This window comes from Nyctereutes procyonoides, unplaced genomic scaffold (genome assembly GCF_905146905.1).
Source record: "Nyctereutes procyonoides isolate TBG_1078 unplaced genomic scaffold, NYPRO_anot_genome, whole genome shotgun sequence".
NCBI lineage: Eukaryota > Metazoa > Chordata > Mammalia > Carnivora > Canidae > Nyctereutes > Nyctereutes procyonoides.
This window is the reverse complement of record NW_026575139.1, coordinates 39609001-39636700: the sequence shown is the minus strand read 5'-3', so window position 1 is coordinate 39636700 and position 27700 is coordinate 39609001. Positions and strand designations below refer to the sequence as shown.

The following is a 27700-nucleotide window of genomic DNA, read 5'->3' as shown; positions in this document are numbered from 1 at the left end:
TTTAAAAGAATGTTTTTGTTTTGTTTTGTTTCAAAGTTTAAATTCTTAGAAGCTTCTGAATGGCTTAAGTGTATTTTTAGATTACACTAAAAGTGGAGCTTCGTTTTACAGAAAAAAAGCTCAAGATTCCCTAAAAAAATCTGAGTTTTGTTTATAGAGTAACTTTTGGACTGAACATTTCTAAGATTCCTTTTAGTGTCAAAGAGTCCTAAGATCTACATCATAATCTATGATATCTTTATTTACTTTTGAAATTTCTTTCTCAATGACCTTCCACCCTTGACATTATTTCACAACTTTGCTGCACTTCTCTGTTATAACAAGCTGCTAACTCCCAAGAAGTGACATCTGTGAGCTTGATGTCTAATGTAGCATTACTGTGACTTTTCTTTAAAACCTCATTTTTATTTGTATCAAATCTACTCTCCTATCTATTTGTTTTATAAGATCTAATTTGCTTTTTAAAAGTATAGTATGGTGGCAAGTGTCAAAGATGAACCCCAACAGACCATGCTTTGGAATTTGCACCCTGTGTGGACCTCTCTTTCATGGGCAGTGACCTGGCCTGTGACTTGCTTTAACCAATAGGATTTGGTGAGGGTGGTGGGGCGCCCTTTCATTTTGAGGCTTTAAGAGGACTGGCAGGTCCACTTCCTTGTCTTGGAACACTTGCTATGGGGAGTCCTGGGCTGATATAAAAGTAAATTCATTACTCTGATGGAGAGACCACTAGGAAAAACCATGTAAAGAGACTCTGAGACTACATGGGGAAGAGGTGAGGTCCAGCTACCTCAGTATCCTGGTTGAACTTCCAGATGATTCCAGTCTAGCTGCCATCTGACTTCAACTACATAAAAAATCTGACAAGAGGCCAGCAGAAGAACCACCCAGCTGAGCCTCACAGACCACAGTAATGAGGGACAATCAAATGCCCTAAGTTCTGAGGCAATTAGGCAGCATAGTTAATAATAGATAACAAAACTGTTAACTGTAAGACTCCAAATGAAAAGACAATGAATTGATATCCTCCAAATAATTCATACAACTAACCTGAAGAATTGTTATGGGAAAGGAAGTTTTCTTTCTTTTTTTTGGGGGGGAGGGGAGAAAGGAGAAAAGAAGTTCTCAATGCACTCAGTTTCTATGTTAGTGAATAGTATTTTTATTCTCAATCAAAAAACTCATCAAAAAGTGGGATTCTCTCTGTCCTGGTCCTCACCAGTGCTTGTGGTTTCTTCTCACTTTTCTTCAACTCCTCTGAGTCAGAGCTGGAGCTGTCCCAGAGAAGCTGTCCCTGAGCCTCTTGTTCATGAAGCCATGTTTCCATTTTGCCAATTTTCCGGGGACAGTAATTATTCATTGCTTGATATTCCCCAAAATCTTCATTCTGTAAATTTCCTACAAAAATTTAAAGTTTAATTAATTTTTTCCCTTAACAATGATTTATTTGTTTATTAAGTACCTAGATGTTTATGAAAAAAGGATAATCTGCTTGGTGTTCTTTAGAAATGTATATATATATATATATATATATATACACACACACACATATGAGTTTTTATGTGTTTATGTGTATATATATATATACATGTATATATGTACACACACATAAAAACTCATGAGTTTATAGGTGTATGTATTATATATACACATAGATAATATATATACACATATATTATATATATATATATAAACTCATATATATGCATATAGAATATATATTAACTTTGTGTATATAAAGCTCTGTACATTAATAACTTTTTTGTTGTTTAAATTTTTTAATCTTCTGAAAGTTACAAGAATAATACAATTCATATCTATATATCCCAACTCATTAACAACATTATGTCACAATATTGCTTTCATTTTATACGTGCATGTATACATGCGAGCTTTTCAGCTGAGCTATTTGAGAATTAATTGCAGTTACATCCTCCCAAATACACCACCACAAATCCAACAGCAAGGGAGCTTTTCCTACATAACCATAATACAATTATTACACTAAGGACATTTAACATTGATATATTACTGTTTTCTAATATATGGTTCACATTCTAATATTCATGGTTGTCCCAAATAATGCTTTCTATAGCTTCTTGTTTGCATGTTTGTCTTTTATTTTATAGACCCAGGATCCAATCTAGGATTGTGTATTGCATAACCTTCCCTATCTATTTCTTTATTCTCTTTTTTCCCTCACTTCCTTCTTCCTTCTTCTCTCTCTCCCTCATTCTCATTCATGATCCCTCCTTTCTTCTTCCTCCATTCCCCCTTCATTGTCTTCTTCTTTTTCCCTGACACTGAAATTTTTAGAGAATCCAGATCAATTGTTTTGCAGAATGGCCCTAAATTTGGGTTTGTCAGTTTCCTTGTGATTAAAATAAGGTTAAGCATTTTTGGCAAGAGTATTGCACAGGTTGTGTTACCTAGTGCTATTTATTGAACAACTACAAGTGCTAGGCACATGATACATTGCTTTTCCTGACCTTCACATCCACTCTCACCTCATATTAGAATCACCTATAAAGTTTTTTAGAAACACAAATACTGGATGAACACGGATGTTATGCTGTATGTTGGTAAATTGAACTCCAATAATAAAAAAAAAGAAACACCAAACTTGTAATGCACCCCAGATCTATAGAACTAGGGAGCTCAAAGGCTAATACATTTTATTTTACTTTCTATACCTTCTAGAAGGGATTTAATTTATTTTTAGTATAGGATTTTACATGTGTATATATGTAGTTTTTTATTTAAGCTCTACCCAATGCCCTTTTAAAATGCACTTCAGGGGGTACCTGGGTGGTTCAGTCAGTTAACCATCCAACATTTGATTTCAGTTTAGGTCATGATCTCAAGGTCATGGGATCAAGCCCCAATCAGGCTTCGTGCTCAGTGGGAAGTCTGCTTGAGATTCTCTCTCTCTCTCTCTCTCTCTCTCTCTCTCTCTCCCCCTCAAATAAATAAATAAAACTTAAAATAAAATGCACTTCAGAACAGGCACTTTATTCAAGGAAGTCTGGCTTTTAAGAAAACAAAAGCAATGGCCACTTCTGAGCTAGGAAAATTATCCTGGGTCAAAACCCAGAGTGTCCCCACAACCAAATGGTTGAACCAGCCATAACTTTTGGATGTCATCTCAAGGATAACTGTTTATCAAATCTTATGATATATGGTATTTAAGCCCTTGATAGTTGACATTGCATATGTTACATGAGAAAATCAAGCATTTCAATGTGAGCATTGGTGCCTTATGATTCATTACTTTCCTTTGTGCCTCCATGATGGGTTACCTTGTCCCCCCTTGAATCTGATTATAGTTATTGTTATTATCTATACACATAGTAGTACCAAAAATGACAGTTAATTCATGTCTGCAGCCCCAATTTCTCTCCTGAGCTACACACACTTTTTTTGGGTAAAATTGGATGCCTCCATTTTTGTCTCCTGGCAACATGTCAGACTCACCTTCTTTCTCTCTTTTTTTTTAATTTTTATTTATTTATGATAGTCACAGAAAGAGAGATTGAGAGGCAGAGACATAGGCAGAGGGAGAAGCAGGCTTCATGCACTGGGAGCCTGACGTGGGATTCGATCCCGGGTCTCCAGGATCACGCCCTGGGCCAAAGGCAGGCGCTAAACCGCTGCGCCACCCAGGGATCCCCAGACTCACCTTCTTTCTCTTCCAAACCTGCTTTTTCTCCCAGTTACCCTAATTTAGCAAATGGCCCAGCTTTGCCCCATTGTCTGCCTAGTTCTTCAACAGAATCCCATGAAACCTCCTGGCCTTCTTGCTCTCTTCATGTACCCACATCTGATCCATCACCAGCTTCTGCCAATTCTATCTCCTAAATATTCGACATCTGGCTCTTTCTCTTCTGTCACCCTATTCTCTTGGTCCAAGCACCGTCTTTCACTTGCTTTTCTGCTATATCCTTATCACTTGTCTTCCCATGCCCTCTTGCATTCTCCTCCCATATCCTCTCTAGGGTAGATAGAGCAATGCTTAAAAATGTAAACCTGATTGTGTGGCTTCCTTGACCTTTCAATGACTTCCCATTGATCTTAAACTCAAGTTCAAAGTCCTTATTTGATACAACTTGCAAGACCCTGTGTGCTCTGTGCCCTGCCTATTCCTCCAGAGCCATCTCTCTCTCTCTCTCTCTTTTTTTTTAAGATTTTATTTATTCGTGAGAGACACAGAGAGAGGCAGAGACATAGGCAGAGGGAGAAGAGAAGCAGCCTCCCTACAGGAAGCCTGATGCAGAACTCGATTCTGGGACTCCAGAATCATGCCCTGATCCAAAGGGAGACTCTCAACCACTGAGCCACCCAGTCCAGAGCCATCTCTGATCACTACCTGAATCTCTTTCCCAACCAGTGTCTAGAATCTGTCAGGTCCCTTCCCACTCAAGAGCTTTTGCACATATTGTGATATATCTGAATGTTCCAGCAGTTTGGTCTTCACACGTACATGGATTCCTATCCCCTTTGTCCAGCTACTTCCTGTCTCAGCTTAAGTACCACTTCCTTGAGGAAATCTCCTGATTCTCTCAGATTGTGAGGTCTCTCAGTTTCACAGTTATCAGACTTCTCCTTGTTCGTCATCTGTTCTATTGCAAAGCCACATCTATGAAGACATGAGTGAGCAAGTGAGCCATCAGAGAATTTTGGGAGGTGAGAATTACTGGTAACTGGGACTGGGAAAAGACTTCATTCATTGGGGCCAGAGGGTATAATCATCTCTGCTGTGCAAATGAGCCAAGAACTACTAGAGGCATCATTCAGACTGGGAACAGCAATTTTCTGCTGACTAGAGGCAGGAGCTTTGAAACAGGAAGAGAATGTTTGTTAATGGTGGGATCTAATGCAATATTAATAATAGCTTAAGTCCCACACCACTCTTGATGTTATGATAATGCAGGCCTAAAGTTAGTGCATGAGGCCAGATTCACATGTTCAATTTTATCCTTGAATATCTCTTAAATCATTCATGAAGTATTATATACATAGTTTTGTATACACAGCATTAAAGTTTAAGGACTTCTCAGCTAGATGTCTTTTTTACTTGTTACATTTTTATAAATCCCTGCTTGATTCTCTGGGGTTGCTAGACATAAGGAAAAACAAAAAAGAAAAACACAACGTTTAAAAACCTAAATGGGTTGTGGGTGAGCAGAGCAGAGGAGAGTGTGTCCAACTTCAAAATTAATTGGAGAAGAGAGGTAAAGCAACAGAGGCCAGTGGGGGGAAAATATGGAGTGATTTTTAGGTAGTACAAAGATTCTCTAAAGTATTAAAAATCTTTGATGGTTATGTGTTTTGCAATATATATATTTTAGCAAAATGTATCACCATTACATCAAAGTCCCAATTTCACAGAAAAGGCTAAATTTAAAACACACTAAAAAACCCAGGATACTTTAAAGAAAAATAAAGTGGATAATGGTGCGGTGGCCTGATAAGACCAGAATTGTGTAGGTGACAATAATGTTTTTAAGGTGACACCTCCCGTGAGATAGATAGTTATTTTTACTATTCATCAGTTCCATATTTCTTCAGTTGCTTATATTCCCATGCATGAGTTTGGCACTTTACATTTTATTTTTTTTGATTATTTTTAAAAGATTTATTTATTTATTTATTTGATATGGTGAGAGAACAAGCAGGGGAAGGGGCAGAGGGAGAGGGAGAAGCAGGCTTCTCGCTGAGCAGGAAGCCCGATGATGTGGGATGCTGGGATCATGACCTGAGCCGAAGCCAGATGCTTAATAGACTGAACCCCCCAGGTGCCCCAGCATTTTACATTTTATATGTGCTTTTACACACATTGGATTAATTTTTTCATAAACCCTACGTGGTAGACAAGGCTTTATTCCTATTTTACAGATGTGGAGACTGAGGCTCAGAGAGGTTAAGTAACTGGAGGTTAGCTATTGTCTTTCTATATAGAATAAAACTATCTGACAAATATATGGCTAATGTTCATTGAGAGGCTACTGTGTACCAGGCACTGTTCTAGAAACAAAAAGAGGCCCCTGTTACCATGGAGTTTACATCTAGAAATGTAGTTCTTGGGGCTCAGATGAAGAACTTTGATTTCAAGTTCACTGCTCTTGCTACCCACTACCCTATCATGGCTTCTGGAAAAGGCCAGAGCCACCTAAACATGTTAAAACTCATGAAATTGTACACCCAAAGGGATGTCTGGGTGGCTCAGCAGTTGAGCGTCTGTCTTTGGCTCAGGGCATGATCCCAGGGTCCAGTATCGAGTCCCACATTGGACTTCTTGTGAGGAGCCTGCTTCTCCCTCTGCCTATGTCTCTCATGAATAAATAAATAAATCTTTTTTGAAAAAAAGAAACTGTACATCCAAAGAACAATGCTCACTTTGTGTAAGTTATGAGCCATCGTATAAGTTATAAGTAATTTATTGTGTAAGTTAAATGTAATTATTATACATTTATCTTAGGTCATATGTAAGTCATTCCATAAACATATAACATGTATTCAAAGTATATAAATGTAAAATATATGTAAAATTTCATGTTAAAGAGGCAACAGAAAACAAAGACCGACCTTTATCTTATAAGAGACCCAGGGATCCCTGAGTGGCTCAGCGGTTTAGCACCTGCCTTTGGCCCAGGGCGTGATCCTGGGTCCCAGGATCAAATCCCACATCAGGCTCCCTGCGTGGAGCTTGCTTCTCTCTCTCTTTCTCTCTCATGAATAAATAAATAAAATATTTTTTAAAAAAGAGAGAGAAACCTAAAACTCTCATCCCACCTTCCCAAAAAGGGAACAAGAATGGGCAACTATAGCATTCAATAACAGGAGGGGGGTACAGCAGAATCCTAATTACCAGAACCGGACTAGCAGAAAGCTCCTGTAATTCTATGATCCTGGCTTTGCTCCACTTTTAGGAGAACGTAAAATGGACTGCTTTCAGTAGACAGAGAGAGAAAGCAAGGTTGCTACCTGGAAACAAGTAAAAGGCATCACTGCTCAAGCACATGCCTGTTGTGGTGGTAAAATCTGCAGGGTTGGCAGAGGAGCAGCCTGCTCATGACAGAGAAGGTTCGGAGTCACGCCCCTCTATTTGCAGACTTGGCCAAGGTTGTTCCGGACAGATCTCCAAGTCCCTGGATTCCTGATGAGGGTATATGAGGGGGTGGTGATGGGTGGAGTGTACCTTTGGAGTCAGAAAGACCTGACTTCGAATTCTGGCTCTGTCACATAAGAGGTAACAGTAACTCCTTCATATAGGCTGTGTGAGGATTAGGAGCAATAATGCATGTAGCACATGGACAACAGTGCCTGCTTTATAGTACACACTCAATAAACCTTAGCTTGAGGGGTGCCTGGTGGTTCAGTCAGTTAAGCATCCAACTCTTGGTTTTGGCTCAGGTACTAGATCTCAGGTTGTGAGATCAAGCCCCAGGTCTGGCTCCATGCTCAACATAGTCTGCTTCAGATTCTCTCTGCCTCTGTCCCTACTCCCCACTCATGAGCTCTCTCTCTCCCTCTCTAAAATAAACAAATAAATCTTTAAACTTTAAGTAGAACAAAATGAAGCAGCTTTAAAAAGCATCAGGAAATGCAGAGAAACCCTCTTTTCCACATACCACCATCCTTCCTGGGCCCCTCCAGATCTGGGCCATCTTCCAAAGATTTTACCAATGTTGGTTTTTCTTGGCTCACTCTTAAGCAATGACTCTTAGTATCTAACTTAAGCTGAGTCACCTTTTTTTGGGTTGTTTTGGCAATATTTTTTACATTATAAAAGTTGTTTTTCTATGTGCCTACATAGCATATTTCATTCAGGCACTGGGGGTATAGGTTAAATAGATTCCCCAAGTAGATTTTCAATTATTCAGCCTTTTATTATTTATTTAACTCATTGATTAAGTATCCTATTCCTGTGAGCAGGAGCAGTGTCTCTTTCAGCTGGCAACTTTGCATCTGAGAAGTTCAGGATCTCCAGAGACATGGCCAGCATTTCTATAGATCTCTCAGTGGTCAGTTTTGCTGATGTGGGGAGTGAGCTCACAGCACAGCAAGCTGTGTGCATGAACAATATTATATATTCAAAGGGTGCTTTGCCCTGAGGGAACATGGACAGGGCAAACTTACTGGGGCTAAAATTGGTGAGACCACGCAGTACAGAGGCTATGAACACGATGTCTGTTGGAAATCACTGAGCAGTCTGGCCTGGTTGGAGGTGAAGTTGGACACAAAATGGCAGCAGATATAGCCACAAAGGTCAGCTTAGAGTACCAAGGTAAAGAGTTTATTTATTTAATTTTTTTAAAATTTATTACTTTTTAGAGGGAGGAGGGGCAGAGGGAGAGGGAATATCTAAAGCAGGCTCCATGTCCAGTGTAGAGCCCTACTTGGGGCTCCATCTCATGACTCTGAGATCATGACATGAGCAGAAATTTGAGTGAGATGCTTAATCTACTGAGCCACCCAGGGCCCCAGGGCAAAGAGTTTAGATTTTTGTCCTCAGACTGATGGAGGCTCACCGAAGATTTTTTTTTTTTAAGCAAGAGAATGATATGGTCAGATTGGCATTTTATAAGATTACTTGGCTATTAGCACTGGGCTTCTAAAGCTGTCATGCATGAGAATCACCTTGGGATCTTGATAAAATGCATATCCTTATTCAGTGGGTCCAGAGTGTGGCCTGAAATTCTGCTTTTCTAACAAACTCCCAGGTGATGCAGATGGTGCCAGTCTGTGGCCAATACTGATGACCAAGTAGAGCAGTGGTTCTTCAACTTTATGGGTATCAGAATCACCTAAGGGGGAGTTAAACCCAGATTGCTGGCCTCTGCCCCTACATTTTCTGATTCAATCACTCTGGCTGGGGCCCAGCAATCCCTCAGGTGATGCTCATTCTGGGGGACCTGGGGACTGTACTGAGAACCATGTGGATAGAGGGTTGCTGGAAGAAGGGCAAGACTTGAGGGAGGAACCGGCAGTAGCCCAGTGTGACACTATGCCCTGTGGGGGGGCATTAGGGATGTGAGGAAGGTAAGGGTTCAGTGCCAGGTGACATCAACAGGACTTTGTGACTAACCAGCTGCAAGGAGGGGGAGGAGAAGGGCTGGAAGGTGGCCCAGAGTGGGGTAGGAGAAGGGCCCTCACTCACAGAGACAGCAGATGCAGCAGACCAAGCCTGGGGTGGGCCGTGATGCTGGCTTCAGTTTTAGCTCTCCTGAAGGAACCTGAGAGGGCTGCAGGGGAAAGAGCTGGCTGGGGGAGGGTGTCTGCAGATGGCAGCAAACTGGCTGATATCGGTTTGCTATTTAATAGAAGTCCGCATGCTTCATTCTCTTTAACCACAAGATGAGGCTCTTTTGCCTTTTCTCTTCCTAGGGCTGAAGCAAGAATTGCAAGGATGCCTGTGAAGCACAGGAAGCCTCTAAAGAGGGCCATCTTGCTACAAGGTTTGAACAAAGTCTACAAGTCTTTTCCTCCCAGCCACCCAAAGTTACAGGACAGTGTGATTCCTACTTTCCAGGAAGTACAATATCAGCAGAAACCCAAGGCTACTTGCTGTCCATCCACCACCACACTCTCCACCCCAAGTTTATTTGCTCAAGTTTTAAAAATACTTGAAATATTTTTACTTAATTTTTTTACATAATTTACATAAAATAATGTATGGAACTGACCTGGACTTCTTCTGTTCAAGGTCTCATCTGGCAACAAGATTGGAAGGTCCCCGTCATCATTTCTTGGGTTTCTTGGGATGCTTTGAAGGATTTTCTTGGCTTTATGGTCCCTTGGTTTTTGATTAATTCTTGCCTCCCTATGAAGACTTTTCTTCAACTCTGCTTGGGCCTGAAAATGATCAGCCACAATGAATTAGTGTTCTCCCCGCTGAACTCCTGTCATCAGAATAGATCAACAGATCAGCCACTTTGCAAGTGGTGTATTTATCTGTACTCTGGTCCCCTAACCAGAATACAGTTTTCTTTTTCCTATTATAAGGCACAGAAACTTTCTCTATGCACAGGCTTGTTAGGAGAGAGGCGAGTATACTCAAATGGTATGGCTTGGTTTAAGAGAAGGATCTTTGTAGAAACAATTGTTGGGAGGCCACCGATATATTTGGAATTGCAGAAGACAGTGATTCTAGGTTTAAAAACTAGAGTGAGGAATTTGGAATATGCCAATTACAGGAGATATTACTATAAAAGTTTTCATTAGAAGAGATGATTCTTCTGAGATAATCTTGTGGCATGAATTATGGAGGGATACCTTGGTAGCAAGATAAAGACCGACTCACCCCTCTCTATCTTACTAAACCAAGAAAAGCGATCTAACATCATTTTTCCACTGAAGCCAGAATGTCATAGCAATTTGTGAAGGAAAAAAAAAAAAGGAAAGAGAGAAATAACAGAAAGACTTGGGACACAGATCCATCCTTGAAACTGAAAACAAAGAGAGTCGCTAGAAGAAGGGATCTTGCTGATCCTTCCCAGCTCCAGGAATTGAAGTGTCGGTGCCAATGACCAAATTTAAAATGTTAAGTAAAGCCTGGAGATGGATGCTAAACCATTCCTGTGTGAGAGTAGTGATTACGTGGAGTAGACGTGGTAAATACAGCACTCTTCTCTCTTCTCATACTTACCTCTTGTCTGTTACGGTTCATTTCCAGCATTCGCATCTTATGTAAGTATTGTCTTTTCCCAGGAGTGTACCCTGGAGTTTGCATCTTCTTTTCCAGTCCCTGCTGTGAAAGATGACACACTAGTTAGAACGGGGTAATTTGTTACTGACTCTGCAATACGTAACTTGTAATTTTTTTTTCAGCAGAGTGAGATCTTAATCAGCTATCAGTTATAATCCATAGGGAACTCTTGTGATGTTGAAGGTGGATCATTATAGCCCCCCCATCGAGTCCTTTGTGTAGCTCTCAGTGAATGGAGCTTTGCTGTGCGCATAATGTAGCTTTTAAGGTTCCTGTAGAGTTTTGAAAGTCTTAAATGGAAATACATTTCCACATCTCATTTTGATGAAATATCGCCTACCCTGTCAATAGATGCTTATCACCATCTCCCCAGAAATGTGTTCTGGTTGGATAAGATTGGCCTCTTTCTTTCTGCCTCTTCTGCCTCTGGCTATGAAATCAGAGGGGAGCCACTGTATGGCTAAATGGAACCCATTTCTATAGACAGAACCCCTGTGGGGTTTGTTTATAAATGTCCTATATATAGGAATATAAGCCCTGGTATATCAGGAAGTTGATTATTTGTGACTTGGTGGTCTCCCCTGGCGCATCATAAACCCCAGTGGGACAGTACAGACAGTTACTGAAGGCAACCAGGGGTGAATACAGCCTTGTTCGTTCCTGGCTGTGGCCAGCAAAGGGGAGGGATATGGCAACCAGATGTGCTCAGAGATATCTTTTGGCCACCCTGTGGACTGTAACTGTGTTGACTGTTGTGAGCCTCATGAGGGGACGATCTCTACAGTGCTGTTGGCATCATAAACCTGGGCTTGGTGGTCTAAAAGCTCCTGGACATCTTTTCCCCAATCAGCCAGCTGTGCAGCAGCACCTGGCTCCAGAATGAACCGGGAGTGGAAAGTGTTGAAAATCTACTACCTCCCAGTTTTTCATGTCTATAGGAGGGATGTTATCTCGGCAGAATATATGACAAATTAATAAAAGGCCAGAGCTCTTCAGAGGACCTTTTCCAAAGATTCCTTTTTGGTGAAGTTGTGGTAAATAAGTTAGGGACACCTTGTAGAGATGATTTCCCCTAAAAGTTGAGAATGAAGAGAAAGGTTTAACATGAGGGGAAGAACAAAAGGAGCGAGCTATGCTAGATTTCTCACAAATTTGAACACTTCTAGAATTGCCCATATCTAAGTAAAATTCCTCTCTTCTTATCCGCAACTCCTTGTTTTCACCAGGAAGTGGAGAAGGGCCCAGAATTTACTTCAGAAATGAGAGTCTTTGGCAGATTAAGGCAGGCCTAGGAGAGAATGGATAGCTTTGGAAAATTCTAACTCTGAATGACTTAATAGTCTGATTTGTCTCTGAGGTCTTCTGTGCCAGGAGTACATGAAAGGAGAACCCACCCCCCATTACCACCCTTTCCAGTTAGTGCTACAGTTCACCTTAGCTCTGTGAGTTGTTCTGGCTTCTTGCTGGCTCAGGAGCATTTCAGAGGTAATTACTTGTGGCAGGTCAATGGGTTCAAGCTTCTAGAAGTCCAACATTTAGAGCATTCAGCATTCCTCATGCCATGAGATGATGAAACATAAAAGCCAGACATTAAACTATCTTAACATTTAGCAAAAGCAGCACTTATTCCTGAGAGCACAGAGGGAAGGCGATTTCCACAGGATTACGGTCATATCTGTGCAGACTTTTCAACTTATCTGGGTTCTTTATTGTTTTATTGTGCTGTTGCCAGTGACTTATTGATCTAAATATTGGTCAGAGAGTCAAGACGCTAGGAATCCTTTTCTGTCTGCATCAAGGGACCAAGACTGAAGTTACCAGACAACTCTAAGGGTCTTAGAGTATTTGAGATGAAGGGGGCACCAGGAATTTCTTATATTCAGTCCTTAACCACCAGGCTGAACTCTTCCAGTTCTTAGCGAAGTGACCTGTATATAAGATCTCCAGAGAAGCTCCCTCCATAATAATCACTGGTACCCACGAGACACATTTAAAATGAAGGTGCAGTGGGCTTACAAATCTTAGACATGGTTGGTTTTTTTGTTTTGTTCTGGTTTTGTTTTTGTTTTTCCTAGTAGGGGCTTGTCTTTATGGGGGGAGATCATGTTGGAGTTTCAAGGGGTCACTAAGACTGGGAAGCAAATGATGAACCAGTGGATCTGCCTCAGCCCTACTTGCCTCGGATGACTTAATGCTCTGGATGTTGGAGCATTGGGAAGTGGTAGAACAAGAGACAAAGGTGGGTTTCTCCACATTGCCATGCAGGCAGGGACCTGGAGGGCCATCAGATTTTTTTGTTGTCAGTGACTACATCCTGAACAATTAGTACATGCCTGGCATGAGGGTGCAGTGGTCAAAAAACCCAGCATGCTCCCTATGGAGCTTACAATCTGTAGGGGAACAAATACATTTTGCTTATGTAATTATTCATGAATAATTACAAACTGTGATCAGTGCTTTGAAGAAAAAGTCTATCGGGCAGGTCTATGACAATATATAACCAGAGGATTCCACCTTGGAAATGGGGGGTTATGAGTTGAATTGTGCCCCTCCTCCAACTTATATGTTGAGGTCTTTACCCCCAACACCTCAGAATGTGACCTTATTTGGAAAGAGGGTCTTTGCAGATGTAGTCATACTAGAGCAGGGTGATCCTTAACCCACAATGCTTGGATTAAGGATCACCTTAATTAAAAAAGAGAAATATAGGTGCAAACACCCACATGCACACAGGGAGAACACCATGTGAAGATGAAGGCAGAGATTGGGGTGATGCTTCTATGAGCCAAGGAGTGACAAAGATTGCCAGGAAACCACTGAAAATTGAGACACATGGAACAGATTCTTCCTCTCGGCTATCAGGAGTCAACCTTGCAAATGCCTTGACCTTGGACTTCCAGAACTGTAAGATAATACATTTCTGTTGTTTAAACCCCACACTTTGTTGTACTTTGTTACTGCAGCCCTAGAAAATTAACGTAAGGGGGAGAGGAGTAAGGAGGTGGTCCAAGAAATTTTCCTGAGGAAGTAATTTTCAGCAGAAGTTGGATGCTTAGGAAATTCTATGGGACTAAGTAAGGTATTCTGGGTAGAGGGAACAACATAGGCAATAACCCCGAGGTAGGAGAGAGCATGATTTATTGAGGGAACTGCAGGAAGTCAGTTGACTGCAGTTCAGAGCAAGGGGAAGAATAGCTCAAATGAGGCTGGAGAGATAGTAGGCAGGGCCAGGTCTTGCAGTGCCTGATGGAGCATTCTAAAGACATTGGTTTTCTTCAGAGCAATGGGCAGCCATTGACATGAATCAAGCAAACTAGTGACATGATTACATTCACTTTTTAAAAAATGATTACTCTGGGGCACCTGCGTAGCTCAGTTGGTTGAGTGTCTGCCTTCAGCTCAGATCATGAGGGTCTGGGATCCAGCCCCATAGCAGGCTTCCTTCTCAGCAGGGAGTCTGCTTTTCCCTGGCCCTCTGCCCCCTGCTCATGCTTGCTCTGTCTCTCTAGCTCTCTCTCTCTGAAATAAATAAAATCCTTAAAAAAATGATCATTCTGGCTGCAGTGTGGGAACTAGAAAAGAATAATCACAGATGCAGGATGGGCAGTTAGGAAGACAATGGTGAAGGGCTTGGGGCTCCTGGAGGGAAATCGATGGGCTCTACAAATATTTATTTATTTATTAAAATAAGTTTTGCTTTTTTTTTTTTTTTAGATTTTATTTATTCATGTGAGACGCACACACACACAGAGGCAGAGACACAGACAGAGAGAGAAGCAGGCTCCATGCAGGGAGCCCGACCCGGGACTCGATCCCGGGCCTCCAGGGTCATGCCCCGGCCAAAGGCGGCACTAAACTGCTGAGCCACCAGGGCTGCCCTCTACAAATATTTAAAACTGACCAAATAAGATTTATTATAGTTGGTGAGGAAGAGTGAAGGGTCCAAATGGCATCCAAATTCAGGGGATGGATAGTGTTATCATTCACTGAGATGGGAAACCTAAGGAAGACCAGGTGTGAATGGGATGTAACAGGAGGATATAAATTCGGTTTAGATTGAGTTTGAGGTGCCTTTGAAGCATACCAGTGTAGATGTTGAGTAGATAATGAGATGTACAGGCATGGAACTCACAGGAGAGGTCTGTGCTAGAGATGCATTATTTGGAGATCATCCCTGGGTAGAGAATAACTGAAACCATGGTCACAGGTAAGACCATCTTGACCCTAAGGTCAAGAGTAAGAAAAGCAGAGCCAAGTCCTGAAGACTTGAAGAGCTCCAACACTGAGAAGCTGGTGAGGGGACAAGCTGGCCAAGGGCACAGAGAAGAGATTGGCTAGAGAAGTAGGAGGAAAATGAGGAGGATGCCACACTGCAACAAACAGTTTGAGCACCATGCCCACCTTAGTCTTCTCCTAAAGGCAAATGTTGATTTATTTTGAAAAATTTTGTTTTTCATTTTAGTCTGATTGGTTGCACTAGCAAGGGGTAGACTGGATGCTAGCTTGGCTTTCAAGGTGACCAGAGTGAAAAGACAGAGGGGGAGACAGGGAAACGGATGCTGAACAGCCAGCTCTCATGGGGAGCATGAACTGTGCCTGCTGCTACTTCCCTATAGAATAATTTCCTGGTCTCTGGGCCTGGGCCTGAGCTGTTCTAGGGAGAAGAGCCTGCATTCCTTCCTGCTGGCACAGCCCAAAGCTCACCTGGCAAGGAAGAAAATGAGGCCAAAGGAGGCAGGTCAAAGGGAAAGAACTCATCTTCAGCTTAGACATGTGCCAGGCAATTTGCACTTGTGGTAGGAAGTAGCTCTCTGTTCCATTCTCACCCTAAGTGGAGAAAGTGGGGGTTTTAACATAAGAACTGTGCAAGAATGTAATGAGAGGTGATGAGTACTAGTAAGAGAGGTTCGTCTGGCTCTCTTGTCTGCTGAGAAAATGGGACCTGCTGGTATAAGAGGTAGTAGCTGATCAGATCAGAACCACTGGGAAATGGAGACCAAGGGGAAAGAGATATCCAGGCACGAGTGGGAAGAAGAATCAGCAATGACCTGATGGGGTATTCAGGGCATGAGGGGAGAACAAAGAAGTGTTTGTGCCACTCTCTGGACTTCATTCAGGATCTACTTCTTTCTGCTGATGAGGCCCATGAGCCTTTACAGCTGTCCCTGTCTATCACTTCCAGGGTCACAATATGTCATCTGGTTCAATCCTCCCATGAACCCTGTGGGTAATTATGATGATTCCCCATTGTCGAGAAGTTAATAACTTGTCCAATTGTTGCACAGCTGGAAAGTGGCAGCTCTAGAATTCAAACTCAAGTCTATCCAGTTCCAAACCTCATGCTTCTTTCTCTTCTACTTGTTCCTAAACTTGGTTTATCATCAGAATATCCTGGAATTGAACACACACACACACACACACACACACACACACACTCACAGACATACAAAACCTGGGCTATTCACTGAAGGTTGTGATTCAACAGGTCCAGAGTATGTCCTGGGAATGAATATATGTATTATGTATATAAATAATAAACTTTAAGTTTTAGGGCAGATTTAGGTTCAGAGCAAAACTGAAAAGTATGGAGAGTTCCCTGATACTCCCTGCCCTCACATATGCACAACCTCCTCCACTATCAACATCCCTCACCAGAATGGTATATCTGTTACAATTGATAAACCTATATTCACATGTCATTATCACTGAAAGTCCATGGCTTAAACTAGGGTTCATGCTTAGTGTTGTACTTTCTATGGATTTGGACAAATGTATTGGGACATGTATCCACTGATGTAGTCCACCCTTCCTCCGCTTATTCCCTGGCAACTACTGATCTTTTTACTGTCTCTATTGTTTTGCCTTTTCTGAAAAGTTAACATTCTTGGAATGATACAGTATATAGCCTTTGCAAATTGGCTTCTTTCACTTAACAATACACATTTAAGTTTTCTCCATATAGGGATCCCTGGGTGGCGCAGTGGTTTAGCACCTGCCTTTGGCCCAGGGCGCGATCCTGGAGACCCAGGATCGAATCCCACATCAGCTCCCAGTGCATGGAGCCTGCTTCTCCCTCTGCCTATGTCTCTGCCTCTCTCTCTCTCTCTCTCTGTGTGACTGTCATAAATAAATTAAAAAAAAAAGTTTTCTCCATATATCTTCATAGCTTGGGAGTTAATTTCTTTTTAGTGCTGAATAATATTCCATTATATGGATGTACCACAGTTTCTTCATCCATCATCTACTGAAGGACATCTTGGTTACATCCAAATTTTGGAAATTATTAATAAAGCTGCACATGGATGTTTATGGACATCCAAATTATGCGAACATCAATTTTCAATTCCTTTGGGCAAATACTAAGGCTCACAATTGCTGGATTGTATGGTAAGAGTATGTTTAGTTTTATAAGAAAGCACCAAACTGACTTTCAAAGTGGCTATACCATTATTCCATTCCACCAGCAGCATATATAAGAGTTCTTGATGCTCCACATCCTTGCCAACATTTGGTATTGTCAGTGTTTTGGATTTTAGCTGTTCCAATATGTGTATGGTGATAGCTCAATGTTGTTGCAATTTGGATTTCCCTGATTACATATGATGTTGAACATTTTCACAAGCTTACTTGCCATCTTTTATCTTCTCTACTTGCCTTCATATTCTCTTGACATTGTCTTTTGCAGAGCAGGTTTTAATTTCAATGAGGTCCAGCTTCTCAGTTGTTTCTCTGAATATATCTCCAAGGATTCTGATGATTTTCTAGGTTGGGGTCCACTGGCTTCCATACTGCCTCAAGTGAGTAAAGGAACTACATCAGAGTAGACCAAAGAGGATTTGTTTGTGGTACTATGGAAAAATTGAATCTGGAGATTCCAGTTATTTAAATATTTTCAGCTATTTAAAATAATCTATCCATAAATTCTTAGGGCCAGGTTTTTCTTTGAAAATACAAATATATATTCTTCTATTTTCAGCCTCATTGTGTTTAAACCCACAATTCTTATAAGGGTTAAAGAGGAGGTGTCTTTAAGAACCGTCTCCAGGCAATTACTTTCTTCCTGGACTTTGAAAGGAGCCTAAGAATCCCACTATTCATCTACAAAGAGCACTAGATGGCAGCAACTAACATTGCAAATAGGATCTCTCTCTTAAGTATTTGCGCTTGGCCTGAGAACCACTGCAGAAAAGATTATTGAAAAATTGGCTTCTCTAAACAAACTAGTCAAATGAAATTGCCCCAGAATTCTGGATTCATATAAATGTTCCTTTTCCCTGCTTGGGAAGCAAGCTGCCTCACTTCATCATCTTCAGAGAGAGCACAGGGAAGGAATTACTGGAGAATTGGTATGATAGAATGACACCTTTAATTTTTTGTTATCCCATGTTTTAAAAAATGTATTCTCTGTCTAAAGGTTTCTGGTTATTTGGCTTCTCAAATGAAACAAATGGTCAGGCTAATCAGTTGAAGTGTCAGCTGAGAAACTCAGAAATGGAGATTAAATCAAGCAGAAGTCACTGAACTTCATGACACACTAATCTGAGATGTTTGCCTCTGTGTACTAACAGGAGGAGAAAGATGGGCAGAAGAAGCTCAAAGAAATTGCAAAATTTGTTTGGCATCATGACTCAAGAATGTATGTCCTTTAAAGTTCTCAGAAGGCAAAGGTGTCCAGGGCAGCCTCAAAGCAAGAAATCATGAGCCCAAGGAGGAATTTCTGGTCAAGGCATTGCAGTGAGTTCACATTTCAATAACTTTCTTTGCCCCAAACATCTAGCAATGAAAAATAAAACATAAAGCCAAAAAGATGTGATTGGGCTTTAATACAAAATACACATCTCCATGGACTAGAAAACAAACACATACTTAGAGACAGCTGACCCATAAGATGTTTGGGGCTCCTGATGGCCATTTCTGGAGATTAAAGGGGACCTAAAAATGCTCCATGTAACAGGGTAAACTAGAGCCAGGATTATAGCTTGAAATTAGGGATTGAGCTGTTCTCTACCTTTCTACCCAGTACAAGAGAGCTGCATCAAAATGTAAGTTGGAAGGTTTTTTTTTAATTTTTTTAAAATTTATTTATGATAGTCACACAGAGAGAGAGAGAGAGAGAGGCAGAGACACAGGCAGAGGGAGAAGCAGGCTCCATGCACTGGGAGCCCGATGTGGGATTCAATCCCAGGTCTCCAGGATCGTGCCCTGGGCCAAAGGCAGATGCCAAACCGCTGCGCCACCCAGGGATCCCTAAGTTGAAAGATTTTACATTATCAAAATGTTGAATATGAAAAATATTAAGAAGCCATAAAAAAGGTTGAGATCTTGCCATTTGCTACAACGTGGATGATCCCAGAGAGTATAGTGTTAAGGGAAATAAGTCAGACTGAGAAAGACAAATACCTTATGTTTTTTCTCAAGATGTGGAATCTAAAAACAAAACAAGTGAATAAACAAAAAGTATCATCAGACCTATAAAGACAGAGAACAGACTGGTGGTTGTCAGAGGGAAGGAGAGTGAGGGATGGGCAAAATGGGTGAAGGTGAGTGGGAGACATAGGCTTTTGGTTATAGAATGAATGTCACAAGGATAAAGGGCACAGCATAGGGAATATAGACGATGGTGTTATAATAGTGTTGTGTAGTGACAACAGTTACATGTGTGGGGAGCATAGCATAGAGTACAGAGATAGTGAATCACTAGTTGTACACCTGAAACTAATGTAACATTGGTGTCAACTATAAATTAAATTTTTTTAAAAGTTGAATATGAAGAAGCTAAGGCTTCATAACAATAAACTTGAAAGCTTAAATAAATGGATACTTTTCTGAAAAAAAATATCAATTAGCAAAATTGAATCATGAAAAAATAAGATACTTAACACAACTAAGAAATTAAGTTAGTAGGAAAATCTGTCATTCTCCCAAAAGTCCAGGTTGCTAAAGATGATTTCACAGGTCTGTTTCATCAAACTTTTAAGAGACAGATAATAATTGTTTTATATCAAATGTTTTAGAGAACAGAAGAAAGAGAAAGATAACCAGCAAATTTTACAAAATTAGTACAACCCTAGAAGCAAAACTGAAAAAAAAAGACAGTTTTGGAAATTAAAGAACAATTTCACTTATGAAAATAGATAAGAAAAGCCTAAGCATGGGCAATCCAACAATGTATTTGTATACGTATATGGTATCTCATGATCAAGTAGGATTTATACCAGGAATGCAAGCAGGGCTCAACATAAGGTCCATTAGTGTAACATATTGTTATCAACTGGTTACAAGATTGTAAGATTATTTTAATAGATGAAGGGGGAAAATTCAATAAAGTTTCACACTCGGCCCTAAGAAAAACTCTTAGCATACCAGGAATAAAAGGAACGTCAATAATAAATGACACTGTACTGGATATCTTCTACTTGTTTCTTCAGATCCACTTGCCACATTTCTCTACCCTGTTCTGTGCCTGTGAGAACTAATCAGTTTCTCCTGCCCTCTGGCTTCCCACTGGGTTTAGCCACTGAGCAACCCTGGCAGGAGATCTGAGAGAAGAGAGAATGAGATGAGGATATTTCTTCCTCTGCCTTCCTACCTGAAGGTCCTATTGGGCTGACTGTGTCCCACTGTTTCTCTCAAAGCACCTTCCTCCTCCTGACTCTCCTTCCAGGTTCTCTCATTCTCCAAGTCCCTTTGCTCAGAGGTGGTTATCCCTCAGCTGCCACTAGTGGTCATTGCAATATCCTCTATGGTTCCCTTGATCCAAACGTCTGTAAAAATAGTTATCTACAAAGAAAATTTCCTTGAATTATTCTAATTTGAATGTAGCATCTGTTTCTTCTTGGGACTCTGATCAGCATCTATCAAAATCCTATTGCTGTGTCTCTCATGAATAAATAAATAAAATCTTTTTTAAAAAATCCTATTGCAGGGATCCCTTGGTGGCGCAGCGGTTTGGCGCCTGCCTTTGGCCCAGGGCGCGATTCTGGAGACCCCGGATCGAATCCCACGTCGGGCTCCCGGTGCATGGAGCCTGCTTCTCCCTCTGCCTATGTCTCTGCCTCTTTCTCTCTCTCTGTGTGACTATCATAAAATAAATAAAAATTTTAAAAAAATCCTATTGCAAATGTACTTAGTTTTTGAACCAGTCTTAAAAATGTCATAAATAAGAGAAGGATGCCCATCATCACTGCTTGTGTTCAACATCAGAGGGAAGTTCTAGCCCATGCAAAAGTCAAGAAAACAAACACAAGGAATAAGAATTTGGAAGACCTTGGGGAGAAGAAAAATTTCTTAGACAAAATACAAAAATACAAAACATAAAGACTAAGATTGAGAAATGTGACCACATTTAAAGTGGAAATGTTTATGTCCACACACACACACACAGTGAAAAGGCGAACCTTTTCACTTTGATGAAGAGAAGATATTTGCAACACATATCCCTGACAAAGGGCTAGATCTAAGATATATAAAGCACTTTCACAAATCATAAAGAAATAGATAATAGAAAATGGGCAAAGAGTTAGAAAAGACAAGGAAAGGAAATACATTTGTGACAAATTATAAAACTGAAAACAACACAATGAAACCGTCCAGGTCGGGACTGCCCTCCTTACCTCTCACCAGCAGTGTTTATACTCCTCTTTTCCCCTTTGCATTCCTTCATTCAACATTTATTCAACTCCTATTTATCGATCAAGACACTTAGATACATTAGCAAAGACAACAGACAAAAATCTATGCCCGTGTGAAAGATAATATCGTGACACTGGTCGGGGGGTGATGAAGAAAATACACAGGGACACCTGGGTGGGTCAGTGGTTGAGTGTCTGCCTTTAGCTCCGGGCGTGATCCCGGGAATCAGAATCTAGTCCTGCATTGGGATCCTTGCAGGGATCCTGTTTCTTCTCCCTCTGCCTAGGTCTCTGCTTCTCTCTCTCTCTGTGTCTCTCATGAATAAATAAATATTAAAATTTTTTAAAAAAAGAAAATACACAATGAACTTAATAGAAGTAAATTGCTTGGTGTGTTAGAAGTCAGTGCTTTGAGGAAAAGAAAAGATAGTGGTGGGTCAGGGGAACCAGGAGCACCAGGGTAACCGCAATTGTCACCTGATTATCATGATAAGCCTGTAGGACAGTGAGATTTAAGCAAATCTTGGGAGATGAAGGAGGGAGTCACCCAAGGAAACCACATTACATGGGACCCTGGGGGTGGGGTGGGGGTAGTTAACCATTTCCACCTAGGTGGGACCTGAGATGGTTGGTTGAGAAGGTGAATCAGGCCGGGAAGGACAGTGGTGATCAACTTTTCAACCAGAGATGAGCACGCTGGATTCAGGGTTCCCTGGCAGAGGCTCTCAGAATTCAGCAGCTCCGAGTTGGAGAACTTTAGTTCATGACCTGCTCTTTACTTGAGGAGTAGATGTTTAGGAAGTGGAGAGTGCCAAATGTGCAACTCAAATTATTTAGGATGCAATTAGATTTGGTTTAATAATTAAAAATACTTTTAGAATTTTCTTTGGCAGAGATTAGGCTATTAATTAGCATGTCATGGGAACCCAGCATTTATTATTCTCTCAAAAACCCATTTGTGGTGGAAAATGTGCTGAGGCTCATTTGTGAAGATAATTATAGTTGATATCTTTGGGAGTGTCTGCCAAGTTCCCAGTGATTTCCCTCTTCTCTGGGAGCTGCTTCCAGAATTTGTCGGGGGCGGGCGAGGGGGGCTACTCTGCCCACATTTCTACTGCATGAGCATACCCTCCGGTCATAGCTTACTGGAACAGAACTGGAATCATAAGCAAAGCTGAGCCAATAAGATCTTTCCTCCCAGGAATTTCGAATTGGAGCCAAGAGAGCCAGGCCAATCTGTCTGTTTAACTGGAACTATAAAACACAAATTGAGGAATTGAGGGTGGCCACATTTCACCAAGTGGTCTTGAGGAGCAAAGAAAGTCAATTTACAGGATGAATAAAGCAAATGCACAGAGAAGAGCTTAGGGGAGACACAGAGAGACCTGTGCCTTTCAGGTTCCAAGGCAAAGCTGTTGTCTGAAGCCCAAGTGCCTCTCAGATCTTGGGTTCAACAAGCACTCCTGGATCTTCGTAATTCATGACATTGGCAGCTAGTCAGTTGGACTTATAATACAGGGATGTTGGGATCCCTGGGTGGCGCAGCGGTTTGGCGCCTGCCTTTGGCCCAGGGCGCGATCCTGGAGACCCGGGATCGAATCCCACATCGGGCTCCCGGTGCATGGAGCCTGCTTCTCCCTCTGCCTGTGTCTCTGCCTCTCTCTCTCTCTGTGTGACTATCATAAATAAATAAAAAATAAATAAAAAAAAAAAAGAAGAAAAAAAAAATACAGGGATGCTACAGGTCTGCAGGAATTGATTTTTGTTCCCACCAGAGAGCATGGGACTCATTATCATTCATTCACCTATTCATTCACAAGCTTTTTTTTTGGGGGGGGGGGTACATAGTAAGTGTTGGTGACTGAAGATATAAGACCAAATAAGACAATAGTCTTTGCACTCAAATAATTCATTTGTCTTGATTTTTAAGGTGGTTGGTTAGGATGTGGGGATACAGTCTTTGGTTCTGAAACATAGAAGTTTTCCTTTTGAACTTGAACTGATTTGAGAATCCTAGCCTAACTTTAGCTGCTTTAGAGTTGAACTACACACTGCTACACAAACACTTTTCACTGGGTACAGTAGTATCTCCTACTTGAGTCATTCAGCTTACTGGCTCCACAGGAACACATATTAAGCACACTACTTTGAGGAGGTACATTTGATGTAGGAACAAAACATAAGTTTAGCTAGAGGTTTGCTCAAAAGTTTTAAAATTATATATCAATTTGATATCATTTTACTTTATTTTTCTTTAAATAAAAATATTTCAAGGTTTCCAATATTTTGGGAAAAGATGTGCAAGATGCAATCACTTCAATGCGAGCTTCTGGAGAAGACAGGTAAATAAAAACCAACTGAAACAGAAATAATCCCCAACAAATGAGATCAAATACCTCTGGGATTTGTCCAGATGTCTAGGTGAATTGTGTAGCAGGTGGGATTTGGTTCCAATTCCTTTCTCTTTTTTTTTTTCCCCAATTCTTTTTTCAAATGTCAGTAATAGATCCTGCTCACAGGAGAGCCCAAACAAACCCTTCTCTTGGCTGATGCTCATTTTCAAGGACCCACTCAGATCTCTTTCTCCTTCTAGGATGAGAGTTCTTGGAATTTATAGTTCTCTACAGAGAATTCATTAAATATTTATTAAGGTAAATGCATTTAAAGCTCTTACTTTTCTGTCTTGGAATCCAATGTCCTCAATTTTAGCAACCAGTTAACATTTAGAACAATAGAAGTTTAGGGATAGCAGGTCTGTAGAGATCAGCTATGCTGATGATTAAGAACATGGGCTTTGGAGACCTGGTTGATATCTGACCTTCACTGTCCTTGGACAAGTTACTTAATTCTCTAAACCACATGTATTAAGCAAAGATAATGCCTCCTTTCTCCTAGAGGTATATGAAGATGAAATGATTGACACTGATCAACACGCAGCACAGAGTGTATCTGACTTGAAGTAGGTGCTAATTAAATAGTCCTAGCTGTTATGATTGTTATCATTGTTTGTTACAAGTGATTTCTCCATAGTCATCTAACTCATCAGTGCAAAATACAGGTCCTTTGAATCCCATCATGCCTGTGTATTTGATATTATGTTTCCTTCTTTTGGTGGTTGGTGGTCTTAAAAGTGAAATCATTACAAAAGGAAATCCTAAAGAAACATGGTCTCTGCAACTGACGGCATTCTCTTCAATAACATTCCTGTTTTTACTAGCTTAGTCATTTTTGATATCCCTCCTTTATGATTATAGTTAAAAAGGGATGCTACCATGAAATCCAAGAAATTCCTTATGAAGCCTTTTAAATTCATCTTACTTGAAGTCTTCGGGGTGGATGCCTTTTAATAATACTTGTTTCTCCGTGTTCCAGTGGAATGTCAAAATACATGGCCCTGGGCACTTGAAGGATTGAGAGAGAAATAAAAACAAACCATTAAAAAATTGACTATTAAATTAGGTTAATCGTTAGACTTCACTAATATGATTTGGTACCTTTTTAGTTATATATGTCCAACCTATGTGTTGAATATGGAGATGAAACACATAAGGCAGGGGTCCTACATGAATGCCAATGGTAAAACATTAGTTTAGACCTAGGATTTAATTTATTGAATTCTTCTCCAGTTTGATAGTTAGAGGAAAATTGGAAAAATCAACAAGGTATTGACTACAAATATTGTTAAAACATAGAATTTGGTCTGAAAAATAGAAACTTTTCCGTTTGTTTAAATTTCATGAAATCTATTCAAAATAAATTTAGGAAATCAGAAATAATATATCCTTAAGAAACTCATATAATTTGGCATTTGGTGGAGCTGGGCTTGGAGTATGTATGGATCTACTGAAATTCGTGATCAGAATGCTCAGCATCCCTTTGTTATTTGTAATGTGATTTTGTCATTTCAAAAATAAGAATATTTTCCATGTAGGACTCTAATGCATTAGAATCAGTTTCACTAGAGGAAAATTCCCCCCCACATGTTTATGAAATTGGAGAACATAAAAATAGGCTATTTACCCAGTCAAAGCTGGTCAGTTCTACAGAGAATAGCTATGAGAATCAGTCTGGGTATGATCTACCAGATATACCAAAAGAGAATATAAAGCTTTCTGGTCAAGTTGACTAATAATGGGAACTTACTTGTGTTATTGATCCAGAATATAAATAAAGAAAAAAATACACAGATATACTACATAAACATATGTATACATTATATACTTATATTTCTCTTCCCAAGTTAGAAACTCTGCTTAATTATCATTGTGATTGTCATAAAAATTTTACATGTCTTATAAAATATTCCAGGATAATTGATAGCCACTCCAGGCACAGAGCTTCCAGTCATAATGGGAAAAATTCTCTTAGTTCTACAGATGACAGAACTTAGTTCATATTCTGCATGAAGAATGTGGGGTTGGGGAGGGGGTGACTCATCCTCTCATCTGTACTGCAATAAATCAATTCTGTTTGGGGTGGTTTCCAAATTCACATTAGGGTGAATTCACTCCTCAAGTGTTGCTTTCAAAATAACAAAGCCTGATGCACTAAGTGGTGCTGGAGAGAATGGTTTAAATTTAGAATCTAACTGAAACATATGATTGTCATAATTTATCACATCTTATCTATATAATTTTAATCATCTGGCAGAGCTAGGTGTAAACATTGAAAGCACTATAAGCTGAAACCAAACGATTTTTTCCTTCTTGTGTGGAATGGTAAAAAGCCCTTGGGTGCAGAGTTTACACACTCATTCTAATGTACCCAGAATACTTGACAGACATGCGCTTGCAGCTTGAAAGATGTTCCCTTACATTTCAGCAATTTAGAAATTTTCTGATATGATTATGGAGACGGACAGTCAAGTACATCTGTCAATAGCTTCCATTGGTCCAAATACACAAATCTCATGATAGGTGTTACACGTACCTGCAGAGTATCTTCCACACCAGGTCTCTCGTAGAGGTGGCAGCTGCCCTTCCAAAGCTTTATTCGGGTCCTGCAGTCTTGCGAACAAATAGGAACTCTTCTCTTCCAGATTCTGATTCAATGCAAAATCACGGGGCTGGCCGAGGGAGTCTCTACCTCTTTGTTTTGCAAGGGTGCTACTCTGGTCACCCGAGGGTGAGCCTTAGAGTGGCTGAGGCCCATTTCAAGGTAATATTCAAAGCACAATCATGAGGGAAGTGGTTTGGGGCCTTGAATTTAGCTTATTCTAATTAAGGTAGGTCAGAATTTTATCCCAGCTCCACAAAGCACTTCATGGCATCTTTCTAGCTTTATTCCACCACACAGTAAACCCTCTGGCCACTTCCTGGGAGGCTGGTTTCCATGGAGACGTCCCTTTAGCTCCTACTCTGCCACTTCAGACCCAAAGAATCCGGTTAAACATTGACTTGTTACGCTAGTTTCTGAAAGACTGGGTGGTAGGAACAGAAACCACTGTTGATCATTAAACAAATCTCTAACACCAGGAAGGCCATTAACAGGGATGGAGAGCAGAGGTTTACAAACGTCTTAAACTTGACTTTTTATTGCATGTACCCTTCAATACCATCTTTGAGAGCTACCAACGAAGAATAGCTATATCATCTTCAGAAACGAGAGGATGCACACTAATCATCATTCGTTAATCTTTAATTTTAATTGAAGAATTTATTTTCCAAATAGGATAGGTAACAACAGAGTGGCTAAAATAATTTTATTTTTCTTTCAATACCTTGAATTGCCTTTGAAGGGGATTAATACATTACAGGGGGGCAGGGAGACAACAACAAGGGGCCAAACTTTTTCTTCTTCTTTGTTTTGAACTGTGGTTAAGGTATAACTTGATATTAGATTCAGGTGAGCAACATAGCGATTCAACGGTTCTTTTTTTAAATTTTTTTTATTTTTTGCGATTCTACGATTCTATCCATTACACTGTCCTCACCATGATAAGCGTAGTTACCATCTGTCATAATACAAGGTTACTACTATGTTATTGACTATATTCCCTATGCTGTGCTTTTCATCCCTGTGCCTTACTGAATTTATATCTGGAAGTTTGTACCTCTTAATCCCCTTTGACTATTTCACTCATTACCGCAGCTCTCTCTTCTTCAGCAACTACCAGTTCTCTGTATTTATGATTCTGTTTTTGTTTTTTGTTCATTTGTTCTGTTTTTCTTAGGTTCTGCAAATAAGTGAAATCATATGGTATTTGTCTTTCTTTGACTTATTTCACCTAGCATGATATCCTCTGGATGTATGCATGTTGTTGTAAATGGCAAGATCTTATTCTTTTTTTATGGCTAATAGGCCAGTGTGTGTGTGTGTGTGTGTGTGTGTGTGTGTGTGTATTCTAATAATGTATACCTTC

The 27700-nt window shown here is 40.4% G+C and overlaps 1 protein-coding gene and 1 long non-coding RNA gene across 3 annotated transcripts; one reads left to right on the top strand and one right to left on the bottom strand.

Annotated features, from left to right (window-relative positions):
• Positions 1-1245: 1245 nt before the first annotated feature.
• Positions 1246-26648, bottom strand: CCDC198 (coiled-coil domain containing 198). The gene is given in 8 exon segments (XM_055304578.1): positions 1246-1398; positions 9161-9245; positions 9687-9855; positions 10649-10747; positions 12142-12228; positions 24658-24740; positions 26269-26400; positions 26403-26648. Coding segments are annotated over 8 exon segments (759 nt in total). The 5' UTR covers positions 26491-26648; the 3' UTR covers positions 1246-1382.
• On the top strand, positions 12227-20962 carry LOC129496425 (uncharacterized). 2 transcript variants are annotated; one of them, XR_008661724.1, is made up of 3 exons: positions 12227-13612; positions 18277-18442; positions 20634-20962. It is a non-coding gene; the product is annotated as an uncharacterized LOC129496425 (long non-coding RNA). The 2 variants fall into 2 exon arrangements; XR_008661725.1 differs by lacking the exon at positions 12227-13612 and adding an exon at positions 17598-18054.
• Positions 26649-27700: the final 1052 nt, after the last annotated feature.